General features: G+C 37.6%; 1 protein-coding gene across 4 annotated transcripts in view; it reads right to left on the bottom strand.

Moving 5' to 3' along the window:
* PPHLN1 (periphilin 1) overlaps positions 1–19,237 on the bottom strand; it is a 70,085-nt gene that overhangs the window by 17,076 nt on the left and 33,772 nt on the right. For all 4 annotated transcript variants that reach the window (XM_066992005.1, XM_066992016.1, XM_066992011.1 and 1 more), the window contains 3 exons: positions 18,222–18,304; positions 14,362–14,481; positions 11,135–11,275 (listed from right to left, as the gene is read on the bottom strand). In XM_066992005.1, the coding sequence (XP_066848106.1) occupies positions 11,135–11,275; positions 14,362–14,481; positions 18,222–18,304 (344 nt within the window). The remainder of the gene's footprint in view (positions 1–11,134; positions 11,276–14,361; positions 14,482–18,221; positions 18,305–19,237) is intronic.

The raw sequence follows: 19,237 nt of genomic DNA, 5'->3' as shown, positions 1-19,237 counted from the left end.
GCTTTCTTGCATGATGCAGCGTCTCCACCCTCTAGCCAGTGAGAAACTCCACTGCATTTGCCCATGGGCTTCAGAGCTTCTCCTGGGGAATTAATTCCCATCTCCACCCATGTCCCAATCGTTCCCGATCATTTTCTTTTCCCCACCCTCTTGGCTGCAGTTCCTGATCTCGGCACAAATCTTTTTTTCAACTGCATGTCCAGTCCCACCCTTGCTCGTTGCTTTCCATACTCTCAGTTGCCAACTCTAAAACCCTCCTGTCACCGCAAATCCTTTAATCTCTTCCAGACTGCCTCCTCCCTCCAGTTCACAGGTCGCATCATCCCTCAGCTAGACGTAGTTCCAGTCCGCCAATTCCTCAGAAACTCCTGCATCTTTTTGCTCGTGCCTTCTGGATCCTCTCCTGCACCCAGTCTTCCTTCCACCTTCCCTTTAGCACTTCATTGAAAAAAAAAAGAAGTTTTGACAAGGAAGTTTCCTACCTTGACATTCGCACACCATCCTATGCTGGTTTCTCTAATCTGTGTGAAAAAAAATGTACTTTTGATTGAGGGGGGAGCACCACTCATTGCCAAGAGCTGGCGAAGGTATAGCCTCCATCCCTCTGCTGGGTGAGACTGCCCCACCAGTGGTCTACTTACAGGCTTCATGGAGGCTGCAACCAGCTCACAGGTCCCCCACAAAATGAACGAAGAGCCAGTATCTTAAACCCTAACAGGGTCTTTGTTGCAACCACCCTACTCAGTGGTAGTGTTCAAAAGGGCATTTGGTTTTACTTCACTTTCATAGAATCACAGAATATCCTGAGTTGGAAGGACCCACAAGGATCATCGAGTCCAACTCCTGGCCCCACACAGGTCTACCCAAAAATTCAGACCATGTGACTAAGAGCACAGTCCAAATGCTTCGTACTTTGAGCTGTGCCTCTGTGGGGATGTTCCTCTGTAACCGAGTACTTCCAGTTCATCACTGATAAAGAAATGAAGATCAAAAGATTTCTGAACGTTCCATTTTCCTAAAAGTGCAAATATTTTAATGAACTGTAAGAGGTTAGCATTTGAATTGAAAGGGAGCATTTTGTCCACAAAACTGACCTGTCTTCCTATGAAAAACACTGAACATTGTGACTGCTCTTCCCTTTGAGATCTACTCAAGAGCCTTAGGGTCCCATGCAGCTGGGTACCAGCATAGCTCACAACCAGGTCAGTGCTCCAGCAAACTACCTGGAAGAAGCTGTTACGAGAGTGTCGAGTAAGGCACCAGTCCTCCCAATGAGTAAGTTACCTGAAACGTGCAGAACCAAGGCTATTCGAGTTCAAAGACAGTGAGGTGTCCTACACAAGACAGTTCTGGTCATGGCAGCTTAGACAGAAATTAAACAAATACTTTGAAGAGTTTTATCTTTCCTATTATTCCCCATTGAAAAACAAACAAAAAACCAACTGCAGCACTTGCACAAGAGGATGTTCTCATGTCTCATGAAATGCAATCATATTACGGTCCTTCTCCACTGGAATTCAAAGTTTCTTCTACTGCCTATTTTCATAAAGCTTGTAACAACTAATCATCTTGGGTTATGCCTAAATTGAACTTAGTTGAAACTTGAGAGTAGATTCAAAAGATACACGGCACAGATGCAATGTGGTTGCATAAGCCAGTTTTCCCAGGAAGCCAATTTTGTTTTTTTAAAAAAGCAATAAAATGGGCAAATTTCCAGTTGTAGGTGCTCACTGAAAAGCCTGTGTCAGCACAGCCTAATCTATTCCAATTTTGTGTTTAAAATGCTTATGCAGAATTTTTCTCTTTAGGTAGCATGTGACTAAAAAAGTTAATATGTGAATTATCTACCACTCTGAGGTGGTGAACTGCTTGTGGGGAGTCATTAAGGCCAAGCAAGTATGCACAGCAATGAAAGTGTTGTAACAAAACAAAGTACTTAAGCTGGTTGGGGGGCAGGAAAGGGGGAAAGATTGCTAACAAGTCAATTAAACCATCTATTAAGGGTTATTAGTGCCAGTCAGAGCAATACACAAAGTTCAATAGTTCAGAAAATTAATGTATAAACAGCCTTAAAGAAGCATGAGAAGCCAGAGATCCATGAACAACATGGCCTATTTCATTTAGTCAGTCTTCAACTTCTGTGATTTTTACAAGTCAGGTTGACTTTGTTAGCCTTTCACAGTCAAAGTACCAAGGTAAAACGGGCACATTGCAAAACCTTTGTCCCGTGTCCCAGGGGGAATCTTGTCCCTCATTTATCTGCCACATTTTGTGAAGCGTGCCACCAGACGTTGTGTGTCCGTAGTAGTCTATGACCAGACAGTTACAGAGGACTGAAAGTCACAACGTCAGTGCAAATAAGAGTCAAACAAAACAAGAAAATGATACTTGTGGGCTGGTGATAAATGATGATCTGCATTAGTCATTAACACCCCAAGATAAAAATCTGATGTTTTTATAATCTTAACTTACAGAAATAGTACATGCATAAGGTACTTGTGCAACTAAAGATTTTTTCCATACCATTTAGGAAAGTAAGAGCTAATTCCAGAGACTTTTGGAATTAACTTTCTAAAATAAATAACGTGAAAAAAGAACTGTAAGATTGCCTTATATTTTAAAGGTCAGAGTGTACAAACACTTTCTAAGCCAAGCTTTTAAGATATATATATATATATGTATATATATATAAACACTATGTGCACTCAAAATAATTTGAGCAAAAAACAGATCTCTGTAAATTTCAGCTTTTAAAAAATCATTTGTTTGCTTCCAAAATGCCATCCAATCACTACTATTCACAGGGAAGAATCAGCTATTAAAAAACTGTAGCCTATCCATCTTCAAATCATCTTGAGTTTAGCCTGCTCCATGGGGCAACTGCCAGCAGAAAGGACATCAGGATAGGGACTGAGATTCAAAATACAAGAAGAAATCGGAATTTTAAAACTATGTGGCAGTCTATCACCAAAATGTCTTTGGATGCAGACGATCCTGTGTTTACAGGGGAATGTTAGTGCTTTATACAAATCAGATTACAAGTGGATCAGAGGATTTAAACTCCGTGCACCGGCAAAGCTGTCATCTACCAAACAAGCTGCTGCTAAACTACGATCAGCCCCAGTCTGTGAAAGAGACCCTCAACAACAAAGCTGTAAGTTCACACTTCAGTGGATTTTCCCTACCCCAGGTTGTCTGTGCAATGCTCTTCCGTGGCTGGCTGTTCCAGCCTCCTGAGGCCTGGAAGCTCTTATCTATACAGCAGAGATGGAAACTGGCTTCTGTGCTAAACATCAAGGCCCTCCTGTCACCTACCTCTCCGTGGCATTTGCCACTTACCAGGAGGTTTTGTGTTTGCTTAGTTACCCTCTTCCCTATCATCACACATGGTTTTATGAAATTCTCTTTCCCTTTGTGACACTGTTCTCCATGTGCCCTACAAACATCCCATTTTATCTCTAAGTCTTTCAGAAGGTAAACACTCTGACTGTACCAGGAATACAGATGGAGCTAACATGAAATCAGTGTTATGGTGGCAGGGAAAATAGATACTAGAGAGCAGTTCTTTGAGCCAGGGCAATTCCTGAGGCAATTTAAATGTCTGGACCTAACTGTTAGGTATATTGAGCTGACCCTATGCTCGTTTAGTTTTAATCCATGAAGCAATCAATTTCTCAGGCAGCAATGCTGAAACATTCCTCAGAAATTCAGAAGATGTCTTGTTCAAAAGACTTTTTTTTATAAGAGAGAAAAATACTAAGTTCATATCTTAAGCCTCAGTGCCCTGATCCAACTAAGAGAGGATTTTGTCTTTCACCCTTAAAACAGTTCAAAAATAAATCTGCGCTGCTATAAGCACTTCTCAAGTCCACCAACATCCTTTTGTTAAAGCAAAAATATGCTGGTTGGAGACAAAGTTGGAGGGCATGAGGCTTCTCTCTTTATCCTTTAAATGAAATTCAAGTTATTAAAAACAGGAAAGAAGAAGGAAAAAAAAAAAGAAGAGAAACAGCAACTCTCCCCCTCAAACCATTAACCCTCACCCCAACAGAAACTACCGCTTGTGTTAGGGCTTGGCCTATTCACCATTTCTGTTCTTGTCCTTTAGCTTTCTCAGGAGGTTTTCCTGTGTCATTCCTACTTATCCTTCCAAGCACCTTAACTTGTGACATTCTTTCCAGTAGGCAATTTCTCACAATTAGCTCCTAATTACATATATCAAGGCCCATACATTTTTAGACGGTTTATCCTCTTCCAAGTGTCTTTTCCAATCCTGTTTAAACTTATCTCTTGAAAGCAATACTTCTTAGTCTCTTCAGTATTACAGTTTCCAAGTCTTCTTTCACCCTCTTAGGTTGTAGTTTCTCACAACAGAACAAGACATTTTAAATCAATCATTGCTAGCAGCTGATTGAAAAAAATACTATTTAATGGATGACTCCTTAGATTTTCACTTTATTCGATAACGAGTGGCCCTCACCTTTCAAATTAGAACAGCTGGACACAGAGCGAAACAGATACAATTCTCATTCATGCTTTTGTTAGTTTTAACTAAGTTGAGCAATTTTATCAAGTAATTAACTGCTACCATTCTCTCATTTAAGTCTTCTAGAGATCCACCAGCAAACATCGGTAAGCAATCCCCCTTAAGATTGTAAGCAAACAGTCCCTGTTGAGATCGTGGAATCTGCAGTACTGCTCGATCACATAAACGAAGCATCACTCTGTCAAAAATCGTATCGCTGACTCTACAGGTGGAGTTCCCAGTACTAACCAACTTCACAACAATGTGCTTAGCACAGGACAAAAAAAATGTTGCATTAAAAAGGCAAGACAAAACAAACTGACACAAAATCTTCCCTAGATAAATAATGATAGAAAGGTGAATTCCATCATCTAATGTATCTGAGTCACTAAGAATGAGGATACCTTACTGTTACATGTGTACAACATTTCTGGTGTTGAATTCTCTTACAAGTATTGCCCTAGGAGTGCTTACTTTAAACAAGACTCACTTTTTATCAGCTTTGCAACGAAAAAAACTGCTGGCAAAAAGCTGAAATGTGGTAATACGTTTCCTTATTAAACTATACACCTTCAGGTGCAGAAGTAAAACGAGTGAGTTGCTCTGGTTTTGCATACGCAGCAGTAATTATGAGCACTGCAGTGCGTACTAAATAACTCATTAATGTCCATGGAAAGGGAAGAGAACACGACTAAACAACTGCAAAGAGGAAGACTGCAACTTCTAAGGTATGGTATCTCAAACACAAGGAAATGAAAGTAGCGAAGCTTTCACACCCCTCTTACAAGTATCCTGCTTTAAATCAGTGTGTTTGTAAGGAGAATCTATGGTACAATGAAGATATTGACCAAAAGCTTTCATGTTCTCTATCGGGCAGTCCCAACAAACATGAAAATGCAGATTTCTAACAAACAGCTCAGACTGAGAAAATTGAAACATTGCAGTACAAAAACCACTTAAGAAAAGCATAAATAGTAAGGATACAAATAAACATAACTTAATTGATTTGAGTTCACAATGCTAAAACTTCAGAAGCTCTAACAAATATTGAAAGACTGTAGAAAAATTAGCAAGTCATAATTAATATGGAAGAAAAAGTGCCTAAGAATGTGCAAAAAGTAATAAAATTATTTGTCCTGTATATAAGGACAGTGGTACTCATATAAGGAAATCAGTAAATCACAAAAGGATGAAAAAAGACCATAGGCAGACAATATCATTAAAAGGAATCCTCATCAATTTTTCTGAGATACCAAAAACTGAGAAAAAAATTTTCCTGATTAGGAAAAAAAAAACAACTCTTAACTACCTGTTACATTTAATAAAATAAAATAAAGAACATAAGCTTAGAAGAGGCATGACACATAGTATGCTACCAGACAAATTAGACTGATGAGGAGTTCTTCATTAAGCTCCTTGTTACTGTGTACTAAATACTCAAGGTCTGAAGGACAATAGAAAAACTAGGAGGGAACGCAAGATCTACAGCTTCCCCATCTTTTACTCTCATCTGGTTTATTACTCGTCTGGTCTCCTCCCATCAGAAACAAAGCACGTCTGACCTCATCCATAATCTGAGCTAATCCTTTAATGTGTTCTCTAGCTACTCCAGTTCCTCTTAGCTCTACTTAACTTACCCACCTCTTAACTCATATTTTAATTAGGAGATTTTTTCTAACACAGATCATTTTGCCTGAAACGAGCAACAGCACAAGCAGACCAGCAAGCTAACCTGAGGAAACTATAACCCGTTTCTCTGGCTCAGCTGAAGACAAAAGAAAAGGTACACCCAAGGTCAGCTTTGACAGCCTCTGCCTTCATTATTCCCTGGATTCCCGTTACTCCAATTTATTCATTTATTTCACTACAACTGCTAAAACTTAAAAGTTTAACCTAACACACCTAGAACTTGTAAAACTTTTCTAATATACTTACCATAGTTTCTCATTAGCTTATTCCTGGCCAAGATCTGGAAGCTACATCAAATTTACATCCTCTTTCACCTTTACACTGTTGATAACATCAGCCATACATTCCATGAACCATCTTCCTCAGCCTCTCATACCTCTCTGATCAATCACTTGTTATCCTTCCCAGGGACAGTTTTCTTCTCCAGTTTCTGAAAGAGGTTTACAGTTCTTCAAACCTAGCTCTACCTTATTCATTCTCCCGCTCCACGTGGTCTCAGGAGTTCACGCTGCCTCGCCAACAGGCAAGCTGTTGTGTAAGCTGAAGATTTTTTTTCCCTTTTCCTGTCAAACAGCATAGCATTTAAAGTAAAAATTGCAAGTCCTGGATAAGAGTGTACTCAGCATCCTGGGAACTGGAAAATACATTTTGTATGTAATGCCCGACATCTTCAGTTGCTTTTTTTGGTGTGTTTTTACAGCCCCATTTCTCCCAAAGAATAAAGTAGTAAGCACAAGAGAAGTAACCACCTCTTGTTCCAGGTGCTATACAAACACAGGCAAAGTCTAAGCATCCTACCCTACAAGAACTAACTTGGAAACAGCTATTCAGTGTACACATTTATAGACTGGACTTTACACCAGAAAGCAGAAAAAAAGAGCACACTGTTAGGCACAGTCAGGTACTGCAACCCCAACCCATCTTCCTTGTTCTGAAACCAGCAATGGGATCAGGATGGGCTGGAAGGTGGGGAGGAAGGCATGCAGCAGATTTTCACACATTGCAGACACAGTAACCATTTTATCATGATAGAAACATCTGAGTATTTTCTTTTTCTGGTGCAACATTAAAACCCAATCACACAGTGATTCTTCCTTCTTTACATGCACTATATATATATATGAAGTTTCAAATGTAAGCTTTAGAAAACCTGTGATTTTCAGCATCTTCCAGCAAGAAGGCTGTCCATACGGGTAACAGGTCATTAATTCTATTGAGGGTTGTTAATAAGCAATATTAATTTAGAAAGTCAAGTAAACAAGCAATTAATCTACATGCTTGAACATTTTAAAATATTGTTTGAAAGGGTCCAGTCAGTCAGGTCTAGCAGTAAGCAGTAATTCCATTAAAAAAAAAAAAAGCATTCACAAATGCATTAACTCCTGCTTCCTTCATAGATGCCAGAGCTCTGCGGTAACAGAAGTTTTGAAGTCTGAGTGTCAAATCTTATTCAGAAACATAGGAGGCTTGATTTTTTGCCAAAACCAAGGAAGATACTTGGCTCATTTGGTAAAATTTGTCTTCAGAAAGTAATAGATTTTCAGAGGTAACCCATGTCACTTAAACTTGCATATGCAACATTTAAGAAACTGGACACATAATAATGGACTAGTTAATATAGTGCTGCAGACTTGATGTCTAGACAAGATAAGACATTTCAAGAATCCCTGCTACTCCTGCTTATAAGGAACAACAAAGAGATAGCCTTTTGTGTAACACTGACAGTGAATCGCTCCAGTTGGGAACTTAACACCAAGGAGTATTTGTCATCACTTCCGAAAAAAAACCACACTTCAGCACATTACATGCTAAAAGCATAAGCTGATCCTTAACTATATAAAACCAGAAACTAAACAAGTCAAATATGCATTAGCATATATTGGATATTACAAGATTCAAAAATATTAAAAGTGCACAAAATTGTTACATCAGCAACCTCTGAACATTCATTGACCTTGACCTGCCAATGCAAAATCCTCTGCTATGCTATTTTCAAATACCCAGGTCAGTCTTTTAAACATCTACCTAATGGTCGCCTACCCAACCATGCTGAGACAACACACACCACCGCATTTCAAAACTATGATTATGGGGGAAAGAGGGAAAGACATGTTCCCCAAAACAGAGCAAAATACCTCGCTATTTTTTGTTTTTAAGAACTCTCCAAAGTTTCTGCTTGCTTACAAATGTAGCATTAAAAGCCACATCCTGGATCTAGACCCTACATCACTGAACATATTAAAACAGGAGACACGCTAACACTTCAGAGTTTTCATTCAGTGCAAAGAGGCACAAAGACAAAAAAAATACACAAAAAAAAGGAAAATAAAAGTCTGTTGAACAAAAAATATTTCTGCTGTGAGTTGAATCTTCAACACAAACAATCAGAAACAAATTATATAAGAGCTTTCTTGGAAATATTTTCTATATTTCATTATAAAGTCAGTCTTCCTTTTCCTGAAGTGTATGACGACCTACAGTTCACTTTCAAGATTAAATGTTACAACTTTATCAACAACATGGCATGACAAGCAATAGCATTAAAATTGAGTGTTAAGGACTGATTTTACTGTGCAAAATCCAGAAACACACTTTTGGTTAAACAGTAGAAGAAATACAGCATAAATTACATGAAGTTCATCAAAGTACCTTCACAGAGTCACAGTTAACAGTAATTCAGTAAACGGTTCATCACTGGTGTGCTCTGGTGTGAAAATTTAGCTCCCATTCTACTCCTTGCTCCCTCTCACCTTCGCTGTCAGTATTGGAGAACTCACTCCACACAGAATTAAAACAAGTTTACTTTTAGATCCTGACAATTCAAAGACAACGCAACAGGGTACAACATTTCTACAGAGAGACTGCTTCCAGATACAGCTAGAAAACTTGCTGTGTTTCACAATCATGAAAAACATTAAGGCTATCATACTAATAAATTTTCTGGATGGCGTTTAAATTGCTGAACCAGCAATCACTTAAAAATTTCTTGGAAAAACACAGAGATCGCTTTATAGTGCAATGTTTAAATGATTAAATAAATATCTTCTCTAGCTTTAACCTAATTTACAGTACCTGATTTTATAAAAAAAATATTCTTCAGTTGAATTAAATGTACTGAAGATGCTTCCGGTATCATTGTAAAACCTTATTTTAATTCTGTGGAAGTTGGCAGCTTCAATATTCAAATCAACAACAGGAGAAACTGGTTCTGTGAAATCAAAAACTTTTAAAGTTATTCCTCAGGCTTTTCTGAGCGAAACTCCTAAAAGTATTGTTTTATAAAATGTAATCTAGATTCCTGTAGAGATAAGTGTCAACACTACCAAACATAATAATTTTAGATCGCATTAAAAACAACAATTGTTTTTACGCCCAAATTTTCATCACTCTTGACTATAAGCCTATCTATAGGACCTAGGGGCACATCTTCATGGGAAATAAACCATTCGCAGTTTCACCAGCATCAGCTAAACATTCACAATTGTTCTTTTCAGATAAATCTGCTCTTAGTCTTTTTTTTTTCCCTTCTCTGCTTGTCATTTTTAAATAGTCATAAGTTTATATATTTGGTGGTAGCTGATTTAGGCCATGTACGAACCGGTGATCGACACACAAGGACAGAAACTGCAGCATGACCCTAATCACAGTTATAGCATGCTCTGTCCCAGCCAGACCCAGCACAGACGAAGCCATTTTCACCAGGAAAACCCTTAGGCAAAATCAACATTAAAAAAAAAAAAAACAGTAGAAATTTGGTTTTCATGTATCAAGAGAAAGGAACAGTGTTACAGTATAGGAAATGGGCTCCCAGGCAACAGAACAAAAGCCACTAGAGCTAAGATAGAAGAGACCTAGAAGAAACTTTAGTATCTTTTCTCAGGCAGACCAGAGAGCTACTTCCTTGAAGATACTATGAGATGATCAAGAGGGGGATAAGTGATTTGTACTTTCTTTCCACCTATCACAGGCACACACTGAAAACATCGCACAGATCTCGATGCTTGACGAAAATCATCTCTCCTGACCACCTATAAATTTTAAACCCATTTTCCAGAGTTGGGCAGAGTTGTATTGAAAAAGTCAGAAAAATCTCCAAAATTCTACACTGAAAGTAACAAAACTATGGAAACAAAACAGTTCATTTCTTTATGACAAATGAAATATAGTAAGTTACTGGAGTTGATTTCCTTACTGTGGAGTGATATGGCAGTAAAGACTAGTAGATGAATAGCCTTCTATTGAACCTCCTCAAAAACTCAGTATTACAAGAAGAGCAACAAAAATCTTGTTTTGTATTCAACCTAACCCCAAATACTCTACAAAAAAAAAAGAGAAAAAACAATTTTCGAACATAATATCCCGCCCTCATCCAGATATAAAACACTGCAGTCAAAGAAAAATGTAAAGATTCTTTAGCTTTGAGTAAAGACAGTAGCACTGGATGATTTAAACAAAACCAAACAACAACAACAACATGCAGCTTCTAGTGTTCAATCCCCAAACTGTATATATTCTAGTTACAGAAATTATAGCATAAAAGTCATTTTTGATAATTTGATCTCATGTAAAGCCATATTTTTAATTACATTTGAAATTACCTGTTTATATTTGATTTTGGAACAGTTATTCAAAGCAGCAATCATCCTTTGCTTGCGAAATAACAGGTGCTACATTTAAGTTACAGAAAACTACCACTAATTCCCATGTGCAGATAAATTTCATACTTCTTCAGTAACATATCTGAATGCATCTCTGTAGATGGAGATGTTATGATCCCATTGCCTCAACAAATTAGATTACGTTATTATTATGCTCCAAGGAGGATACAAAAAAAGAAATCAAGATATTTACAGCAGATCAAACCATTGCACAAGCACAAGCACTGTGTTAGTAACAAAACATAAAACCAAAGGGACTCACCTGTTCAATCTCCTTGGTCTTAGTTGCAATTGCTTTGGAGCGGCAAAGAAGCTGGCCATCCTCATATAATTCCGTATTATCCGTTATATTTGTTTCTGTTTCCTCTGTTTGTTCGACATACAATGGAGCTGAAGATCCAGCCTTAAAGGAAAGATAATATTCACAGTTCTGAGAGAAAAAAAATACAAACTCATATGACAGCAAAAGTAAAAACCCAAATACATTCAGTTAAAGATGACTTCGATTATCAAGATCATTAGTGAAGTATTATTGCTAAAACCTGAAATCCATATTTCTGTAACTGTTAAACAAGTAAAAAACATGACATTATAGAAAATCTATGACTCAGTCTTAATTGTGTGAACAACAATGTCAGATAACCTTTACCTGCCTTTCCTCTGAGAAGAACCTTGTCTATTTAGTATTTATCACAACCAACCAGCAAGAAATCCACAATTAAAGTGGGATTAGCTTTCTGGGAATGGATAAAGGTAACAAAACCAAAGTTAAATAGTCAATGACAAAAATCAGAAAGAGCTCTTGCAGCATTCAGTGCTCTGGGTTAAATATTAAAGGAAAAGAGATGCCTATTACATAGCAATAGAAAACATGTGCTTAGAGGATTTCTAATAACATCAGAAATCTTACTGAAGTATCAGATTTCATAGGCTTCCCTCTAATATGGAAATTGAGGCAGTATTCCTGCCCCAAAGAATAGAGACTCACACCTCAAGGAGTCTATACAGAAAACATAAAAAGAGAAGAAATTACTACAGCATATTTAAATGCAATATTACACAACAGATTTGTACAATAGTAGAGTAGGGATTTTATTTTTTTTTTGTAGTAAGATTTGAGAATTGAAGTAGATGCATAAAAATTTAATCTGTTCAAAACTAAAGAAGTGGAGAAACTTAAGTAATGTGTAAGAGAAAAGCATTTGGAAAAAAAGAGTTGAAGTGGTCCTATGAGAGTCTGCTCAAAACTCAGAAGCAATAAAAACCATGAAGAGCACATCCTGAATCTCTTCACTGCACTAAATCATGAAATGCCTGAGTAGAGGCTGATAAAAAGTTCAGTGCAACACAAGGTTCAACCATTACACACTATGCAAGATAAACAAACTGGAAAAAAAAATATGTTGCAATTCATACATGACAGCCTACTAATCAAGGTGAGAAATAGCCTTTCTTCTAGGGCTCTGAATGAAATGCCTCACCTCCTTCATTAGCATTCCTGTGGCACACTTTCTTAGTCAATAAATCATCTCAGACTCCTCCCATAATCAACAACAATTGTTTCATTTTGAATCTTTCTCCCACTGCAGAGAGGAAACGACTCTTCTCCATAAGGCCCACTCTGTTCTCTCCTCCACTGCATTATCTTCCCTTCATCAAGAACACGAGTGATATTTCTCTTCAGCACTGCTTTCCTGAATCTCTCTACAAATAGAGCTGCCCATGCATATGTTCTCCTCTACAAGGCATCTGTGCTTGGATCAGTTTGCTCCTTCTTTTTCCTCACGTCACCGCCTTTTTAAAATTTCTTTTTCCTGGAGTGGCTCTTTTACCTAACTGTATCTTCCTGTTAATATCAAGAAGTTGCTGATAGCTATTACATCAATGGACCTGATTAGAGAATTCTGATAAATGTAGAACCAGTCTGTTTATTTCTCAGATCTAGACCTTCGGTTCCGTAAGTGTGAAATACAAGGAGGAAGTTCAATGCTTCCCAAGACACTTCTATTTTCCCTCAAATCATTTACAAACAAATATAAAATACAAACCCATTAATTACAAAGCTCAAGACACGTGACTTTGGAAAGTAGGTACTATTTTGTTTTTGTAAGACTGTTTCTGAAGTTGAAAAGCAGGCCTGCTGAAATGATGGCAGGATTAAAACAGACTTTATTACAAAAAGAAACAACACTACATGACTTTGATTTGTTTTAAGCGACAAAAGGCAGATGTCTGCATCAAAAGATGCTAGTTAAAAGACACCATGCTTACTAGGTTCTTTCTGCCTTCTCTTTGCAGAAATTACTGTCTACTAATCTTGCCAGCCTTGGCTTTGAAAGTTCTGCCAGTCATATAGTCTTCCTGTGACTAAAAGCCAAGAGACAGAGTAATGTTTGTCAATCTGTTCAGGACAGAAAGGCAAGAAAGTCTCAAAAACGGTTAAGGTATAAAAGGTGATAAGGGCTCTCCCAGAAACCCAGTCCTTTCGCATACGGTGCTGGGCTGAATGCTCACATGATCTGAGAGCCCTAGGCCTCCCATCAGCAATCCCTACTAACCTGCTTTCTCCCACAGTCAGGGATTCAGGTTATCAAGTAGGTCCCATATTTGCCCTAACACAAGATCCACAGCTGAATTGTCCGAGAGCAAGAGGTTTGTCAGTTCCTTGCCAATCTCGCTACAATTAACCTCAGTGGTAAATACTGAACTACTTAGCTTTCTCAATAGGTTATTAATGAACACTCGCAGAGCCTGAGAGCCTGCTCTGTTAGCAGAGCAGTGAAAAATGATCACTGAAAAGGGCTATAATCATACTTCAACATACGGGCAGAAGACAAGGAGTGGCAAGAACAGATGGGTCTAAACTGACAATTAATTAATGCTGAGTATTAACGAAACAAAGGTTTGGGGAAAATAAAAACACCAATCTGTCAACCACGTGCAGTAGCAAGGGTAAAGACCTAATTTTTAAGGTGAAGGAGGATTGCTTCCAAAAAGGAGTACCTGACATGACATGACATGACAGACTGCCATGGCATGGACCTGAATTCAATAAACCAGAGCTTCTCTTCTGGTCTGATGTTTTACGTGAACACTCATGTTTTGACTCAGTAAGCCCTTGCTGGTTTCAGGGAGCTCAGTAGGCAAGCCAACTTACACCAGTGCAACAGTTCCTTGGAGAATCCATGGGAGAGCTAGAGCCTGATTTTGTCAATTGTTGCTCAATATGAATTCAAATCATAGTAACAAAACGCACTATGTTTTTGTGGGTTGGTGTTGTGTTTTTTTTTTTTTTTTAAACAACAAATATAGCATCATAAACACAAGGCTTTAGTTTCCCTCTCTCTCCCTTACACCAAAATTTCACAGTACAGGCAGATAATTCCAAGGGTAAATTATAAAATGTGTCTTTCAGGAAAGTGCTGAAAAACTAGAAGCTACTGTTGTAACACTCATAACAAAATAAATTGATTAATGCTCCTGTCTTACATCATACTCTGTTCTTTCAGGTAAACTGCTTTCATCCACTTTCTCTGCCTTTTCAGCTGCCCACTTGCTTGCGGCTTCTGCAAGTTCCTTTTCTGATAGTCTGTTGCTCTTATCCAAGGCCTGTAGAAAAACATTACAGTGAAGGTTTGAACATGAAGTATTATTTCCACATGGAAAAACATCCTCAAAACTAAAATAAACAGTTTTTTACAACATCTTGAAATGGGAAATAAGGAAGCCGAAGATTTCATTTGCTGACTTGCTTAAAAACAAAAAAAGTTCAGGAAAATGTTAAAAAAGCACCATATTTTCAGAATCAGGGTGTTTGTTTTGTTGTTCAAACCTCATGTAACAGAAAAATTTGAGACCAGCTGAGTTTAAAGACAAATGGATCTAATGGATACTATGGAGTAATCAGACAAAAGTGTGGATTGACCTTATAATTCAATGCGATTTTCAGGCGTAAAAGGTATTGTGGTTTAACCCATTTGGCAGCTCAGCACCACACAGGCATTTGTTCACCCTCCCCACCCAGTGGGATGGGGGAGAGAACTGGAAAAAAAGGTAAAAGCTTGTGGGTTGAGATAAAGACGGTTTATTACGACAAAAAAGAAAAAAAATTATAATAACAGCAATAATAATGATAATAGTAATAATAACTGCCACTCTGAGATAGATATCAAAAAAGATACAAAAGGCAACTGCCTGAAAAAAGATGCCATAACGTCTACCCAATGGTTGTTCCACCTCAGCATGTAGATGGCCAAAAAAAGCAAACAAGAAAGAAACAAAGAAAAATTTTATCATTAGTTCATTGCAAATTACATAAATGTCCAGAGGAAGCAAATACTCTGCAGTCTGCTATAGGATTCTGTGTCATAAAGACACAACCTTTAACTGAATTCAGAAGAGAAGTGAAATACAAAATTACAGAATTATAATCTGCAAAGTCAGGAGGTGACAGAGATAAAGAGGAATTCGATATGCAAACAAGGTACTAAGAGGGTTCCTAAGAGGAAGGGGTAATATAACTCCCAGCTCACCTTTCCGAACTACATGATTATTCTTAGACTGATTTCACTATCAACAACTGCTGCCGCCGCAATGTTCTTATTTCCCAAAGTATGCCTAACTTTTGCCCATAATCTGACTTCTTCCTAGCTGCCAGAAAGTCTTGTACTGTGGTTTTATTACAAACCTCTCCATTTCCTCAAATATAGCTCTGCAAAAAGAAATAATCAATATCTTTGTCACCAATTGTTATCTTTGCAAAAAATGAAGATAAAATCTCACATGCCTTACAACGTTTCTACAAGTTGAAAACAGAAACTAGCCACTCTAGTATCTGGAAGACAGCGGAAAAAAAAAAGTTTAATCTCACTAAATTATGTGGGTCACATGTGAATAACATGTATTAAAAATACTGAGTGTATTTTATGTAATAAAGTAGTAGCATTTCCACAGGTACACACTATTAAAGGTAAGAGAAAATTAAAAGAACATGAGCACACTTCTCAAAGGAAAACATTTGAAGCTATTTAGGTTGTAAACTAGCAAGGAATGCACAGCCTTGTGGAAAAAAAACTTTTTTTTTTTTAAATCAAAAAAGGGTGTCTTTTCACTTTTTATTATGCATAATGCAAGAACAGCAAAAACCTGTCAGTTTTCTGCTATCTTCTCTGGGAAGCTTTCCTTGTCTCACACATCTGTCTTTGGCTTTAATTATGTCGGATACAGCCTCCAAGGTTTGTAGTCCAGAAAGATATTAAAGAAAAACACAAAAGATGTCATGCAGTAGTCAATTAAACAGGTGGTTAAGATCTGATAACACCAGCATGTATTAATTCACAGGCATGAATATGTAAAAAAAATTAATTATAAGATAGATAAAAAACCTTTTCAGATTTGCATACAGTTAAAGCGAAAAGAGATATTGCTGTGAAAGCATATACCTTTACAAGTATTTCAAAGTTTAATTATTACTTAGAGCAGTGAAAATTATCTCCTTTAATCTAGAAAATGAAGCATACAATTCATTTCTCCGTTCTAGATTGTAAGACCCTCGCCCTAGAGATGTTTATCGTGTTTCGCCCCAACTTTTTCGGTTGGTATTTCCACACAAGTGAAGCACTTACACACAGCTTAACTGGTTAGTGTAATCCAGCCATCATCCCAAGAGGCTCCTCTGACAGAAAACAGTACATTACAGGCAGATGTGGGGACTTAAAAGGGACAAGTGATAAAATGTCACTGAAGTAATTCCATTTTTGCAGCTTATGTATACCCAATAAATCCTTGTGTTGTCTGGGGAAGACTTCAATCAAACAAAGTTGCATTTTGTGTGGTCTACATCAAGTGGATATATGCAAACCTCTGGCACCAAAAAAAAATAAAATAAAATAATCAATACAGCATAGATCAGAGCTGACTGGAGAGGAAAGCTACACAAAGAGTACTTTATAGCTCAAGCTCACACTGCATATTAATACCATAGCAAGAGACTTTGCAGTATCTCTTTGTTCTCACAGATTTGTATTAAAGATTTGGTATTAAGCTGTGGGATGTTAAGTCTGTAAGCAAAATAGGTGAACTAATTATAAAGTTTATTTTCTAATCCAGATCAGTGCAACTTGTGCCTAACAGCTTTTATCTTACTTTACTTATTTACATCACTGAAAATAAAATACCTGCCTCCCCCCTTAAGGACATTGGCAATTAACTAGTGCCTAGCACAGCACTTCCAAAAGAGCTGCATAAGGAATAAGTGCTTAGAATGACATAGCACAACCAAAACCTGATTTTTTTTTACCCACTTAATTATTTCCTTCAGTCTCACCTTCTCACAACAGAAATACCACTCTCCCCCTGCCTGCCCCCCCTTTCTTTTTTAAACATTCCGCTGTTTTTTATTAAAAAGACCCCCAAGAACCAGGCTAGTACATCATGCTACTTAGGGTGAATGCTACTTTTTAACAGGACCTTATTCACCCAGAACAATATATAGCATTGTTTCTTTATTTTTTATTAAAGTATTTCTCAGAAACGTAGGGAAAATACTCCTGTGGAAGCTCTCATTTTAACCTCAAATACAATTTTCAGGCAAGCGGTCTGTGATGTGAAAATGTTTTTACTGCCACAGGACAGCCAGAACAAAACTGATTGTTGCTGATTGTTCATTAGCGTTTATTAGTCTGTCTGTTTAACTAATTAGCAAGATTATGTAGTTGGTGCTCAGCCGACAAGATTTTTTTGATGGGAAATTAAACAGCATCATTTAGAATCTTAAAAGACATTTACCAAACTGTTTTGCAATGTGGCTCTCCTCCCAAGGAAATGCTATCATTCTTGCCACATCCCTACGCAGCCCTGCTTCCAAGCCAACTCTTCTGTTCACATTACCTTCCCAATCTGTCAGACACTTCACCTGTTTCCAAATCCAGTCACACCTTAAGAATCACTAAAAGATGGAGTTCGGTGCACGTACATGCATGTCCTATTGATCTTTTGCTCCTAAAATCTGCTTCCCCATTTTTATCCTTACCATCCCTTTCCTAGCATACTCGAGGCTTCAGAAAATAGTGATTTTAAATCTATTTAAAATGTCCTTTCTCCTAAAATAAGAGGGTGACTACAGAATAAAAAGGGTTGTCAGTGTCATCATTAGATACACAGCATTAGCAGCACCTTCCTGCTAGATAAAGGAAAACCATCCTCTCTGCTGGATTGTAGAGCAATACAAGATGCTCCTTTCCTTAACAGCTGCATACAGTATCTCCTCCCAAGTGAGCAGGAACAAAAATTAATTTCAACAATGAGCAACCTGAAAGCATGGTGAGAAGTACTCAGAAACCAAAATTCACCTTTGATGATGGCACTGCTGTGGAACCTGAAGGTGATGCATCTCTTGACGTTTTCAATGCCTGAACTGAAGTCCTCTCTTTACCTATAATAAAAGAACAAATTAAGAACTGCAAAATTACATTAAATACATATGCTGCAAATTTATTGGTTCTCATAATTTATTGGCAGAAAAACTTCAGTGAAATTTGCTCAACTCAGACATGAAATCTATACCCTCCGCTATCCGATAAATTCTGATAGTGCTTTCTTCTCTTTACAAAGAAAGAAGAGAGAGTTATTATACTTGGCAGATCTAGGAAAACCTTATTACGCAGTATTTAACTGAGGAGCATATCAATATGATTTGGCAAGATGATGTCATTTTACTTTTTAATGTTCCTGTAATAAGCTTAATTCTAGCAGATGAGATGAAGAATTCCTATCTTTTTATTATGTTAGCCACCAATCAATCACTCCAGGAAACCAGGCAGTGTAGGAACTGGTTTAGCAGCCACAGTGCATTGGAAAGCTCTGCAGTGGGAAATCCTGTATTATATGAACCACAGGCTAAATTCTCTTTATATTATCAGAGGTTTTCTTGTAAGCGTTCAAACCAGCAAAATGCCACTTCAGATTTACTACAATAATCACAGTCTGTGCACAGCCTTGCCACAGGCTGGTTACAGGCAGCCCACAGCAGTACAACTGGCTGCAGTGCAGACTACTGGTTTTCAGCCTGTGGTCTACGGATCGCATCTAAAGGATCTGCAAGAGGTGAACAGGTAAAACAAGTCTGTTGTCAGCAGGCGTAAACTTACTAAACTATTCATATTTACTGGGAATTGCATGACTGTTCACAAATGGAAAATAATACAGACTTATCTTGGCTTCAGTTAAATTTGTACCAGTTTAATTAAGAAAGGGATGAATTAAAAACAAGTCTATCAAGCATTTATGAAAATTTGGATATAAATTATTTGAGCAGACTTATTTAGGAGAACCAATATGGCCTTAAATTAATGAATGCAAGCAATAA

Source organism: Anser cygnoides, chromosome 1 (assembly GCF_040182565.1).
Source record: "Anser cygnoides isolate HZ-2024a breed goose chromosome 1, Taihu_goose_T2T_genome, whole genome shotgun sequence".
Classification (NCBI taxonomy): Eukaryota; Metazoa; Chordata; class Aves; order Anseriformes; family Anatidae; genus Anser; species Anser cygnoides.
The sequence above is the reverse complement of the archived record's forward strand: the minus strand, read 5'-3'. Positions and strand labels throughout refer to the sequence as shown.